Source organism: Canis lupus, chromosome 18 (genome assembly GCF_003254725.2).
Source record: "Canis lupus dingo isolate Sandy chromosome 18, ASM325472v2, whole genome shotgun sequence".
In the NCBI taxonomy this organism is placed as follows: Eukaryota; Metazoa; Chordata; class Mammalia; order Carnivora; family Canidae; genus Canis; species Canis lupus.
Genome location: NC_064260.1, coordinates 13,185,403 through 13,199,015, shown reverse-complemented (window position 1 = coordinate 13,199,015; position 13,613 = coordinate 13,185,403). Strand labels below are relative to the sequence as shown.

The following is a 13,613-nucleotide window of genomic DNA, read 5'->3' as shown; positions in this document are numbered from 1 at the left end:
GCAGTGTAAGCCGATGCTGACAATTCTGTGCTTTTCTGCCAGACACTTGCTTTCATAGTCCTCTTGACAGCTGGGGTGACAATGCGGCCCAGATATGGCCAGTAAGACATAAAGACAGGTCTTCTGGGGCAATTCTGAAAAAAAATGTGTACTGCCTTTTGGCTGGCAGCTGACACTGCCCATACCCACGTTAAACATGGGCATGGTGCCTAGGGGTGGGAGACCATGATGTGGCAAGTAAGAGGACACTGAGGATGACAGAATGGAAGAAAGACCTAAATCCTTATTGAACAGCTGAAACAATGTTAGCACCACCCACATCCAGACAAATCCCTATTTTTAAGGCACTGTGAATCGGGCTTGGTGTCACAGCTCTCACAGTCTCACCCAGTACCACAATATGTAAAAATACACAAGTCCCTAACAGTTTTTAAAGAATGAAGGAAAAACAAAAGAGAACAAAATCATGCCACATTTGCTAACACTGGAGTTGGTCATCATAGCACCTCATTACTTCATAAATTGATAATAAAAGTGCAAAATTTAAATAGTTACTGATCAGTTTAAAGACGAATTGTAGTTCAGGGTAACCAAATATCCTTAGTTGAAGAGTGAAAGTTCTTCTTTACAAATCAATCACAGCTAATAAATACAGAGAAATAACAAAAATAGAAATTACTTTCACAATCTCCAATGAAAAATATAAAATGATTTAGACAAAAATAATTAATAGATGTTAAAACCATTAGGAGAAAGACTGACAGGGAATTAAATATTCTCAATGTACCAAAACACCTGCAAATTCACAATGAGGTAATTCAATGAAAGAAAAAAATAAGGGGGCACTTGATGGGATGAGCACTGGGTGTTATGCTATATGTTACATCTCTCTGGAAAAAAATAAACCTTACACATACATAAAAATTAAACTTAAAAGATAAACATAAACTTCTCAAAAAACATAGGAAGAAAGCTTTGCAACTTTAGGGTAGATAGAAATTTCCTATATAATATGCAAACAAAACTACAGATAAACTGGTCTATCGAAACTAAAAAATTTTGTTCTTCAAAACGACAATATCAAATGGGAAAAAAAGGCAGCATTTTTCTTTCTTTTTCTTTCTTTCTTTCTTTCTTTCTTTCTTTCTTTCTTTCTTTCTTTCTTTCTTTCTTTCTTTCTTTCTTTAGTATATATTTCTTTATTGGAGTTCGATTTTCCAACATATAGCATAACACCCAGTGCTCATCCTGTCAAGTGCCCCCCTCAGTGCCCATCACCCAGTCACCCCATCCCCCTGACCCTTTCTTTTCTTTTTAAATGCATGGCCTGAACTTATGATTCTGAGATCAAGACCTGAGCTGAAATCGAGTCAGGCGTTTAACAGACTGAGCCACCAGGTGCCTGAGCACCATTATTCTTACTAGCTAAAACCTGTAACTAGGTGTAGTGAAACGACAGGACACCTGCACCCCAATGTTCATAGCAGCAATGTCCACAATAGCCAAACTGTGGAAGGAGCCACTACGACCTTCAACAATGAATGGATAAAGAAGATATGGTATATACATACACACACACACACACGCATGTACGCACGCACGCGCACACACACACACACACAATGGTATTAGCCATCAGAAAGGACGAATATCTACCATTTACTTCAATATGGATGGAATTAGTGGGTATTATGCTAAGTGAAATAAGCCAATTGAAGAAAGATAATTATCATATGGTTTCACTCATATGTGGAATACAAGAAATAATGAAAGGGACCATGAGAGAAAGGAGGAAACTGAGTGGGGAAAAATTAGAGAGGAAAACAAACTATGAGAGACTCCTAACTCTGGGAAATAAATAAGGGTTGCAGAAGGAGAGGTGGGGGGGAATAGGGTAACTGGGTGATAGGCAGCCTTGCATGTTATACTGTATGTTGGCAAACTGAATTTAAATAAAATATTAAAAAATAAAAATAAAACCTATAACTAATCTAATGTCTATCAGCCTACAGATACATTAACAGTGACTATATCCACAGAATGGAATATTACTAAGCAATAAGTAGGCCACTCATTCATGCAACAAAAAGGATGAATCTAAATAAAATACCAGGGACACCAGGGTGGCTCAGTGGTTGAGTGCCTGCCTTTGGCCCAGGGCGAGATCCTGGAGTCCCAGGATCGAGTCCCGCATAGGGCTCTCTGCATGGAGCCTGCTTCTACCTCTGCCTGTGTCTCTGCCTCTCTCTGTGTCTCTCATGAATAAATAAAATATTTAAAAATAAATAAATTAATTAATTAATTAATAAAACACTGTACTGAGTGAAAGAAAGTAGATGTCTAAGACTACAAGTTGCATGGTTCCATTTTTTTTTTAAGATTTTACTTATTTATTCATGAGAGACAGAGAGAGAGAGAGAGAGAGAGAGAGAGGCAGAGATACAGGCAGAGGGAGAAGCAGGCTTCATGCAGGGAGCCTGAAGCGGGACTCAATCCCGGGTCTCCAGGATCACATCCTGGGCTGAAGGCAAGCGCTAAACCACTGAGCCACCCAGGCTGCCCGCATGGTTCCATTTATGTGAAATTTTAGAAAAAGTCAAATCTATAGACATGGAGAGCAGATCAGGGATTGCTTGGGTTTGGCAGTGGGAGGAGGAACTGACTGCAAAGAGAACAAGGGAATGGTTTTGTGGGGATAACAGTTTTCTAAAAATGTGGGTTGTGAGATGGCTGCACAATTGTATAAATTTACTGAAATTCATCAAACTATATGCTTAAATGCATGAATGTTATGGTATCTTAAATTATACCTCAATGACAATGCTAAAAGAAAAAAGGCAAGCCTTAGAATGGGAGAAAATATTTACAATACACATATGTGACAAAAGATCTGTATCCAGGATACATTAAGAATTCTTACATATCAGTAAGAAGAAGAAAAATTCCTTAAATACTGAGCAAAGACCCTTTGTATTAAGCATTTGAAAAGCTAGTCACATCAGCTATTGGGGAAAGGCAAATTAAAACTACAATGAGAATCTACTACCCTCACCCATTAAAATGTCTAAAATTTTAAAAGGCTGCCAACATTGAATTTTGGTAAGGACCCGGAGGAACTCTGATCTACTACTGTGAGACTGTAAACGATAGCACCACTCTGGAAAACTGTGTCTCTAAAAAGTAAACATATCATTCTTTGCAAAGATCCAACCATTCTTCACATTTGATACTTACCTAAGAGAAATGATAACCTATACTGACACAAAGACTTATACCTGACCCATGGAAGCCTTATTTACGTAGCTTAAAATAGGAAATAAACCAAATGACTGTCAATTAGTGAACAGATATATGTAATTCAAATAAAATAGAATACTAATCAGCAATAAAAAAGGATCAAACTACCAAAGCATATGACTTGGATTGATCTCAAAATAATTATGGTAAAGAACAGACATAAGAAAGCACACTGTACAACTTTGACTATATAAAACTATAGAAAATGCAAACTAATCTTTAGTGATCCAAAGTGGTTACCTGGGTCTTTTCTTCTGAATTACAAAATAAAAATGTTATTATTTACTACTATAATAAAAAGCCAGCATTAGACTATTTTTTTATTATTTTTTAGACTGTTTAAATTAAGTAAAATCATTTAAAGAAGAGTTGCCCACATAAAAAGTTCTGAGTTTTTGAGAAACAAAATAATCATGAAAATTTCAGACAAAGAACAGTGATAGATTCTGTATGAAATACAATGAAAATTTAGTCAGTTATTAAAAAAATTATTCACAGGGCAGTATGAAAATGAAATGCCACTCAGTGAACTGGAAAACTATGGAAAGTTATAATGCCAAAAGACCCTAAGGCTGAAAGCAGGCAGTTAATTAGCCTGAATTAGAGTGCATCTACATTAGAAGATAGCAATAAAATTAAATTTAAAAACAAAGTAATCAATGTTAATGTAGGTTGTTCACGACAAGAGAATGTATCAAAGAGTAAGAAAACAGCATGACTGTATAATAAATAAAAATAACACTAATACTTACATTTGGCATGAAACAAAAATACAGAGCAATACCATATGATCACTGAAATGCTACAAAAGAGAAAGGGTCGTGGAGAGAAGGAAGGAAAGAAGAAAAAATATCAAAGCATATACCGTGAAGAAAATACAACTATTTAAAGCAGGGATCAGCATACTTTTTCTTCAAAGGGCCCAAAAGTAAGTATTTTAGGCTTTCCAGGACAAATATGTATGTTCTCTTTTTTTTTTTTTAACCACTTAAAAATGTAAAAACGATTCTTAGTACCTGGGCCATATGAAAACAATCCATAGTACCATCCCTTGAATTGATTCAGAGTGTTTAAATAAGAGTTCAAATTAAATTCCATTCAAATTTAAGGTAAAATAGCAAGAACAAGCTAAATAAGTAAGACTAAACTTCAGGGGAAAAATTTAAAGATCAGTTTAAAATATTTTTTTAAGTTCTAAAACAATCGTTCGGTGCAAATTAAGAATATTACTATTATTGATAACAACCTATCACAATATATTAACTATAGAAGAGTTAACTTTTAAAATTATCTACATGTCATAAAGCTTATTTAACTCAATGTAAATGTAGCCATGCCAGATCTCTACTAAATCCAAGGAAAGTTAACAATGATAGGAACAGACAGACAAATACTTGGTGGAGGGGATGGCAAATCATCCACTGAATTTGGTAAAGAAAATAAATGAAACCTATAGCTTTGTAACTTGAAGAGCTCTTACTATAATCATCCTTCCAAATTGTTTGTTTTTAAATTGAAGTATAATTGTCATGCCACATATTCGTTCCAGGTGTACAACATAATGATTTGATATTTGTGTATATTGCAAAATGATCACCATGAAGTCTAGGTAACATCGTTACCATAGTAACAGAATTTTGTTTTTTCCTGTGATAAGCACCTTTAAGGTCTACTTTCTCAGCAGGACAGTGTTATTAACTATAGTCACCATGCTGTATATTACATCCCCAAGACATTTATTTTAAATGTGGAAATTTGTAATTCTAATCCTCTTCATCTGTATCACCTGCTCCTCCTGAAGTTGTTCATTCTGTGTCAAAAAAAAAAAAAAATGCTTCAGGAAAACTAAAAAAGTTAAAAAGAGAATTACCATATGATCCAGCAATTTCACTACTGGGTATTTACCAAAAGAAAATGAGAACACTAATTCAAAAAGATATATGTACCCCTATGTTTATTGCAGCACTTACAGTAGCTAAGCTATGGAAACAACATAAGTGTCCACTGATAGATGAATGGATAAAGAGGGCAGAGCGTATGTATACTAAGGAATAACCATAAAAAAGAATGAAACCTTGGGGTGCCTGGCTGGCTTAGTCAGTAGAGCACCCAATTCTTGGTTTTGAGATCATGAATTCAAGCCCCAAGTTGGGCATGGAACTTCCTCAAAAAAATAATAAAAATAAAAATAAAATAGAAAGCTAAAAAAAATGAAATCTTGCCATTTATGACAACATGAATGGATCTTGAGGGTATTAAGTTTAGTGAAATGTCAGACACAGAAAAACAAATACCATATAATTTTACTTCAATGTGGAACCTAAAAAACAAAACAAAACAGACTCACAAATGCAGGAAACAAACTGCTGGTTACCAGATGAGAGAGGGACTGAGGGGGCAGGCAAAATAGATGAAGGAGATTAAGAAATACTAACTACCAGTTATTAAATAATTAGGTTATGAGGATGTAATGTAGAGCAGAAGAAATACAGTCAATAACATTGTAGTAACTTTGTATGGTGACAGTACCTAGACTTATGGTGATCATTTCACATTTAAAAATATCTAACCACTATGATGTACACCTGAAACTAAGAGGATATACTCCTGAAACTAAGAGGGTATTATAGGTCAATTACTTCCGTTTTTAAAATAAGCAAAACGAAAAATACTTCAACAAGAGTTGAAAAATTATTGAAACTCTATGCTTAGTAAATGGGAAAACAAAAACAAAAACCAAGAAACACAAAGTAAGTTGGGACCAAACATACAAAAAGAGTTTCTATAGACTCAAATGATGAGATCTGTTCTAGAATTGATGAGACCAGCCAGGAAAACTTGCAGCATCTAAAGACAGAAAAGCTAGACCTTTCAAAGCAGATATCCAGCTTGACAGATCAACTGACAGTCTATTATTAGTGTTTGTTGGGCCAACAGAAAAGAAAGAGATCACAAAAGAAGTGTTGCATGCTGAACTGCCATAATTAGCTACATAAGGACTCGTTTTTTGATTGTTCAACTCTGCCAGGAAGTGTTTTTGAAGCTAAGGAAATGCTTCCATAGATCTTCTACAGAATGCATTTAAATTGCAACCCTCTCTATGCTAGAAGAAACTGAGAATTTTTAACTATAAAAGTAAAAAGGGGTTCATGATATCCTAAACACTTATTGTGTACTATGTAGACATTTATATATTGACTTTCAATTCTATAATGTCATCTCTTAAAAGGACTCTGTCTAGATCACACTGTCACAATACTTTTAGCTGTCAACTAATAAGCACCAGAACCCTGGGCTTGCTTGACCAAGGAGGTTTTCTGCCTTTGAGAAAAGACATGTTCATGGATATTCACTTCCTAGCACTGGCAACAATTACCATGAGAGAGATCATAGCTGAGTCCTGAGCTCTCAAAGAATAGATCACATAGACTCTACCTCTTCCTGATGACTTTTAAAGACAAAAGAGTACATCATCTTCCCCCATCCTGGAACCTCCAGAAAGTCCTGCACTTGTTTACCGAGAAAGCTTATAATTCACAAGTTAAAGCCATCATTCTAATTAAAATGTCATCATTTCACTGTGGAGGCCTGGTATCTATGGTGATGCAGGAACTCGTCCAGATCAAAATCTCTGTCACCTATTTTTGAAAGCTAGTTAGAGCTCGAGGTAATGAATCTGTTGCAATCCTGAAAATACTATAAGGTTCTCCTTTGGCTCTGTCAGTGAAAGATTCTGTGGATCAGTACAAAAGGCAGAAAGACAGAGAGAGAAATAGGAGTCACGGAAGAACTATGGATAGAAGCCATATCTCTAGTCCCATGTCTGTGACAAAGACAGCCAAGTGAATTTTTTTTCCTCCAATAAAGTTATTTTATTTGGGTTTAACCTAAAATAGTTTAAATTTGATCTCTCTTTGCTAGAAGAAAGAAATCTCCAATTGTATAGACTTAATAAAAAAGTACTGAATTTGCCATTTCCAATAGAAGGTATTTTCTTCATGCATTGGGCATCTACCATAGTAACCCAAACACTACTTGCAGTAAATAAAACCATCACAGCACTGAAATGCCCCAAATCAATTTCCTTTAACTGCGAAAGTTGTCCTTATGTTACCATAATACATGATCTTTAGTCTTCTGACTATTCATATTGTTTGAAAACCATGAAAATACAATTTTTAGCATGCACGCCCAGCTGTTTTTTTTTCTATTATGGTGATACAGTATGCTTCATCAAAAGATGCACTCCAAGTCATCAATCCTTCCAAACTTTTAGTAAAGAAAATGGTAGTGATACTAGTGATACCACTATGAATCTTTTCCATATAGAAATAATACAGCTTTTGTGTTAGTTTACTTCTGTATTTTTTATGTAGGAAGAAACAACCGTTCCTCAGTATCTAAGTAATAATTTGGTTTACAACTTCAAAATAAATTTTGAAACACTAGAGACTTTGTGATACTACAAAGCTATTTAAAACCTACAAATGAAAACAGCACATTTAAGCAATTAATTAGGAAAAAACAGTAATGATCAAAAAGAAATTATATTTACTAAAATTTTACTTTTAGTAAAAGAATGCCAAGAAAAGAAAATGCACTAACTTTATTTTAATAAAATTAAGTTTTACACGGACAGCCCAGGTGGCTCAGCGGTTTAGCACCACCTTCAGCCCAGGGCGTGATCTGGGGTCCCGGGATTGAATCCTGCATCCGGCTCCCTGCAGGGAGCCTGCTTCTCTGTCTGCCTGTGTCTCTGCCTCTGTGTGTGTGCATGTGTCTGTCATGAATAAATAAATAATCAAAAAAATTAAGTTTTACAATTAACTGACAACGAAAATTATGGCAATCAACTACACACTCAAAAAACAAAAAAACAAAGAAAAAACAAAAACAAAAACACGGGATGCCTGGGTGGCTCAGCGGTTGAGCTTCTGCCTTTGGCTCAGGACAAGATCCCAGGAACCAGGATCGAGTCCCACATCAGGCTCCCTGCAAGGAGCTTGCTTCTCCCTCTGCCTGTGTCTCCACCCCTCTCTCTCTTTCTCTCTCTCTCTCTCTCTCCCCCTCATAAATCAATCAATCAATCTTTGAAAAAAATCAGTAACATTTTTTAAAAGATTTTATTTACTTATTTGACAGACAGAGAGAGAGAGAGAGACCCAGAATACAAGCAGGGGTACTGAGGGTGGACAGCAGAGGGGAAGGGAGAAGCCAGCTCCCAGCTACACAGGGAGCCAGATGCAAGGCTCCATCCCAGAACCCTGGGATCATGGCCTGAGCCAAAGGCAAACACTTAACTGACTGAGCCAACTAGGTACCTCCTAACATTTTTGAGAAGCCAAATTAATGTCAGAAGTTCATTATCAAATGCAACTGATGATACATAATTTTTCAAAAGTTATTTATTGAAAATCTCTGTTCCTGTTATGAGCCTATGAACTATTTAGTATGCAATATTTCATGAAGTAATAGTACTTCAAATTAAAATGCTATCATTCTTTTGGTCTATATTTACAATAAATATTAATAACATGTTTAGCTACATCAATGATGTCTGATAAATGGGAAAGTATGACTTGAGAATAAAATAGGTACAAGTTGTAGCATCTGTTTAATGGAAATTGGAAGGAGTATTCCAGGCATCAAAGGAACATGAAAGCCCTAAAGAAGGAAGGAAAGCAGGCACGTGAGAAACTAAAAGCAAGCTTGTGAGCCTGAAAAGCAGAGAACACAGGGGAAACTGGCATCAAATGTACATGTTTAAATGCTGATGAGAAGAAAAAGAGCACAAGAGAAAGGATCAGGGCAGCCCGGTTAGCTCAGCGGTTTAGCACTGCCTTCAGCCCAGATCATGATCCTGGAGACCTGGGATCAAGTCCCACATCGGGCTTCCTACATGGAGCCTGCTTCTCTCTCTGCCTGTGTCTCTGTCTCTCTGTGTGTGTCTCTCATGAATAAATAAAATCTTTAAAAAAAAAGAGAGAGAGAGAGAGAGAAAGGATCAAAACAGAAAGGAGAGCTGGAACTACAATGAGATAAGGTTCCTAAGAAACTGGGACCCAGAGCACAGGGGGTACAAGTGGTGCTAATGCGAAGTAGAAAGTAAGGGCATCTTCTGCTCAGGGTGAACTGAAGTGTGGGACAAGGGTGGAGTGGGGGAGGCTGATGGAAAGTAGAGAAAGTCTGAAATACTAACTTCAGAGAATAGGGAGAAAAAAAGTTGGCCGCAGAAACATAAGAATACTGAAGAACGGGTTGAGATTAGTCATCATATGGAGACTTCCCAAAGAAATTTTTATGCTATAAAAGTTCCTTTTTCAACATAAATTGCTTTGCAGACTGTCAAATAATTTAAAATGCAATTATTTAACAAAATTAGAATAAACTCCTTGGTCTTAAGAAAGGTGGAAAGCAGGCATTTCTACACCATGACTCTACCGCTTGCTAGCTGTGTAATCTTCAGCTAATTTCTTAACCTTTCCAGGGCATTGTTTCCTTAACCATAAAAAGTGGATAATTATATCTTCCTCACATATCTGTTACTGCGACTGAGAATAGGGACTAACCACAAATCCTGGCCAAGAACATGTATTCGATAAAGGTTAGTTTCTTTCTTAATTCCTGAACTGCTGGTGACACATCTGGATGACACTTCTGTCTTGTTGCTTTCTAAGAGGAAAGGAGTCTCCAAAACAGACTCCTTCCACTAAGACACCCTGCTTCCCAAGAAGCATTATCACAATAGCTCACTATCGATTAAGGTTTATTCTTCTCAGTTCTGCAAGATCAGAAACCTGACACTATGAAAATAAATCAGAGGACTCAGGTCTGAGAGACACACACAGGACTAAATTCAGAAATAAATGATATTATGAACACAAATATCACTTTACACATTGTAAAACTTGTAAAATGAACAAGAAAGTTAATATTGACAGATCGGTACATTTTCTTTCTTTAGGAAAATTAATGTAGGAAGCCCAATTATACTCAGGTTGGTTACTTTATACTTACAGAATCTAAATGAGACAAATGAATTGGATAATATTGACTAACAACAAACTATGCTAATATAATCTGTATAGCCTAACAGAGAGATAAGATTCCCATCTAGTAAGCAGAATCTATCCTCCTTCAAACAACACTGAGACATACAAAATTATAGCTCCCCAGTACTCGTTCTTCTCAGATCTATATAGACCATTCCGCATCTACCCATGTAGACACACAATATTTTTATATTTTTTCTTCTTTATCTAACTTAATCTCACTGATCAGACATGGGCCATTAGCTAACTGACAACTTATCTACTTTACTAATCTTTTGATTATACAATCTGAATATATAACAACACTATTAATATTAAAGGATATTAATTTCCTACAAGCTTATCAGTTCTCTTTTAATTTTAAAATGACTTACTTCACTCAGCATAATACCTTCCAGTTCCATCCACGTTGAAGCAAATGGTGGGTATTAAGTCAATCGGAGAAGGACAAACATATGTTCTCATTCATTTGGGGAATATAAATAATAGTAAAAGGTAATATAAGGGAAGGGAGAAGAAATGTGTGGGAAATATCAGAAAGGGAGACAGAGCATAAAGACTCCTAACTCTGGGAAACGAACTAGGGGTGGTGGAAGGGGAGGAGGGTGGGGGGCGGGGGGTGGGGGTGAATGGGTGACGGGCACTGAGGGGGGCATGTGACGGGATGAGCACTGGGTGTTATTCTGTATGTTGGTAAATTGAACACCAATAAAAAATAAATTTATTATAAAAAATAATAATTTTAAAATGATTTAAAAAAACTGAAGAAAAGTCAAATTTGACAATTGTTAAAAAGTACCCAAAACAATAACATATCTAAAATTGAGTTTAATTGGGAACAATTATCCTAGAAAATATTTTCCCAATTTAAATATATATAAGAATACAGTAAAAAAATAAGCCATTAAAAGTATCCATTCCTTTGCAACATGCTAAAATCACCCACCCGTACTGAAAAATGATATTTTAGTTCAACAAATTTTAGTAATGTCTCTTTTCTACCATTTTTGATTTCAGTCCCATGACTCTGAAACATAATAAAATACTAAGAAGTACATAAATTAAAGATATAAGCATACATATACATACATACATAGCAATAAATCCTTCACAGGAAAAATTTTAAATAGTATATATAGATGAGGTTTGAAATCTCTGACATAGTGATAATATAGTTATTAGATGAATACAAAAGGCTTGTGATCATTCACTTTCTGAAATGTAACTGCTACCTCTCACAATGAAATAAGCTGGGCTGATATCAATTTTCTATAGAAATATTCATCTTAATTCAAAGTTGACTTGGAATTCCTTGAATATTTCTTTGAGAAGGTATCTTCTCTAATTTTTTTAAAAATATTTTATTTATTTGTTCATGAGAGACAGATGGAGGGGTGGGGGGCAGAGACACAGGCAGAGGGGAAGCAGGCTCCATGCAGGGAGCCTGATGTAGGACTCAATCCAGGACTCCAGGATCACGCCCTGGGCCGAAGGCAGGTGCTAAACCGCTGAGCCCCCAGGCTATCATGTATCTTCTCTAATTTGATGTAGGCAAGTATCTTATTTTTTTTTTAACAATATAAGGGGTTTATCTTCATAATGAGACTTAAAGTTAGAAGAACTGTAGAGTTCATCTCCAGTATTATAAGTTGGGATTCGAGTTACCTTCAGGGAAAGGACAGCAGTGACGTGAGAGGGAGTAAAGGGAATCCGGGAGTGCTGGGAGTTTTCCATTTCTTGACCTGGGTCTTGATTTCACAGATGTGTTCACACTGTGGTATTCTGCTCTATATGCATGTGTGTATGTGGCATTTCATTCTGTATGCACACATCAATTGTTCGCTTTTCATTATGTATATAATAACCAATTTCAAAGGTTACTTAAAACAGTGACATTCAGTATTGCTTTTTAAATTTTAACAATGAAGAATCAGAAGTCAAATAGTTACCTTCCTGATTTAGAGACTACTTAAAGAATAGAATATTTGTAAAATTATTTTTATCCAATACCCAAAATGCAATTCTTGGTTGAAAAGACCTGAATAAAAAATAGACACTAATAATTGTATTTGAGTCCAATACAAATGAAGAAAATACCTGGGTACAACAGTAATGCAGAATAACAGATTTACATCGAATTTGCTGATTCAACTACATCAATGCCTTTGGGTTTCTTCCACTTCAGAACATTAAACGTCAGGAAAATAACACCTTAGGAGATATCTCAAGTCAAAATAATTTTTTTTTTTAATTATGGCACAGTGATTATTAATGGTGCAAGGTTCTGGGTTTAAGTACTTAGTGTCTAAAACCAAACTATACCAGGTGATAGCTACGTGACCTTTGACAGATTAATTCTCAGTTTCTTCATTTGTAAAGCAGAAAAAATAATAATACTGACCTCACTAGGTTGTTGGAGGGCTTAAATAAGTAAGAGTGCCACAGACAAAATAAGCATACTCAACAGGTACTGTCTATCTACACAGACATCACATAAACTATATCTCATGTTATGTACATTACATACCAAAATCTTAGAATCTATTTTTTAAATTAGATAAATACATATTAAATGAACTTTTCCCTGTACTTACTTTATAATCTACTTTCCAATTCAACTGTAAGCATAGTTCCTCAGTGATGAGGGCATATATTAGCTTTTAACCTCAAAGTTAAAGGCAGGTCTGTCTTATATTTGTCACGTTAAAAAAGTATTATTACTTTTATTACCTGAGTCTCTACCCCCTGTTCCAGTAGGCGCTTAGCTTGATTTTCCACTTCAAGTCGAGCTCTTGCAATAAAAAGTAGATCATTTTCTATTACTTCTATTCCAGAAAGATCTATTCCTTGAGAAAGATAATCTTAAAAAAAAACACATTTAAGTATTTCACTATTGAATATATATCAAGGTACTGAAATATGTCTTACTTTTTCAAAATACTATAGATTTGCTGTTGAACACTATTTATTCCCTTTCAAAATCTGTATTTTAAAAACTACAGTTACCCAAACATTTTCTATTTAATAAACAACTTTACTCTGAAGCAAAATATTCTAAAGATTGAGATGATAAAGCAAGAATAGAAATTATTATTATAGTAAATCCCAAGTAATGTCAACGATTACATAAAAAATAGTGTCAAATTTATTTTAATGTAAAGAAATATCTTGATAATCTTATAAATTTCTCAAGCTGCAAGACAGTTTTAAAAGTTATTCTGTATTTGAAACAAGTGTCCACCATTTGAATAATAAGTCATAAAA

The 13,613-nt window shown here is 35.2% G+C and overlaps 1 protein-coding gene across 3 annotated transcripts in view; it reads right to left on the bottom strand.

Moving 5' to 3' along the window:
• COG5 (component of oligomeric golgi complex 5) overlaps positions 1–13,613 on the bottom strand; it is a 297,897-nt gene that overhangs the window by 144,519 nt on the left and 139,765 nt on the right. For 2 of the 3 annotated variants that reach the window (XM_049096361.1, XM_049096362.1), the window contains exons 7-8: positions 13,080–13,210; positions 5,084–5,107 (exon numbers count right to left, since the gene is read on the bottom strand). In XM_049096361.1, coding sequence (XP_048952318.1) covers positions 5,084–5,107; positions 13,080–13,210 — 155 coding nt within the window. The remainder of the gene's footprint in view (positions 1–5,083; positions 5,108–13,079; positions 13,211–13,613) is intronic. The other variant, XM_035701303.1, reaches the window with a different exon arrangement.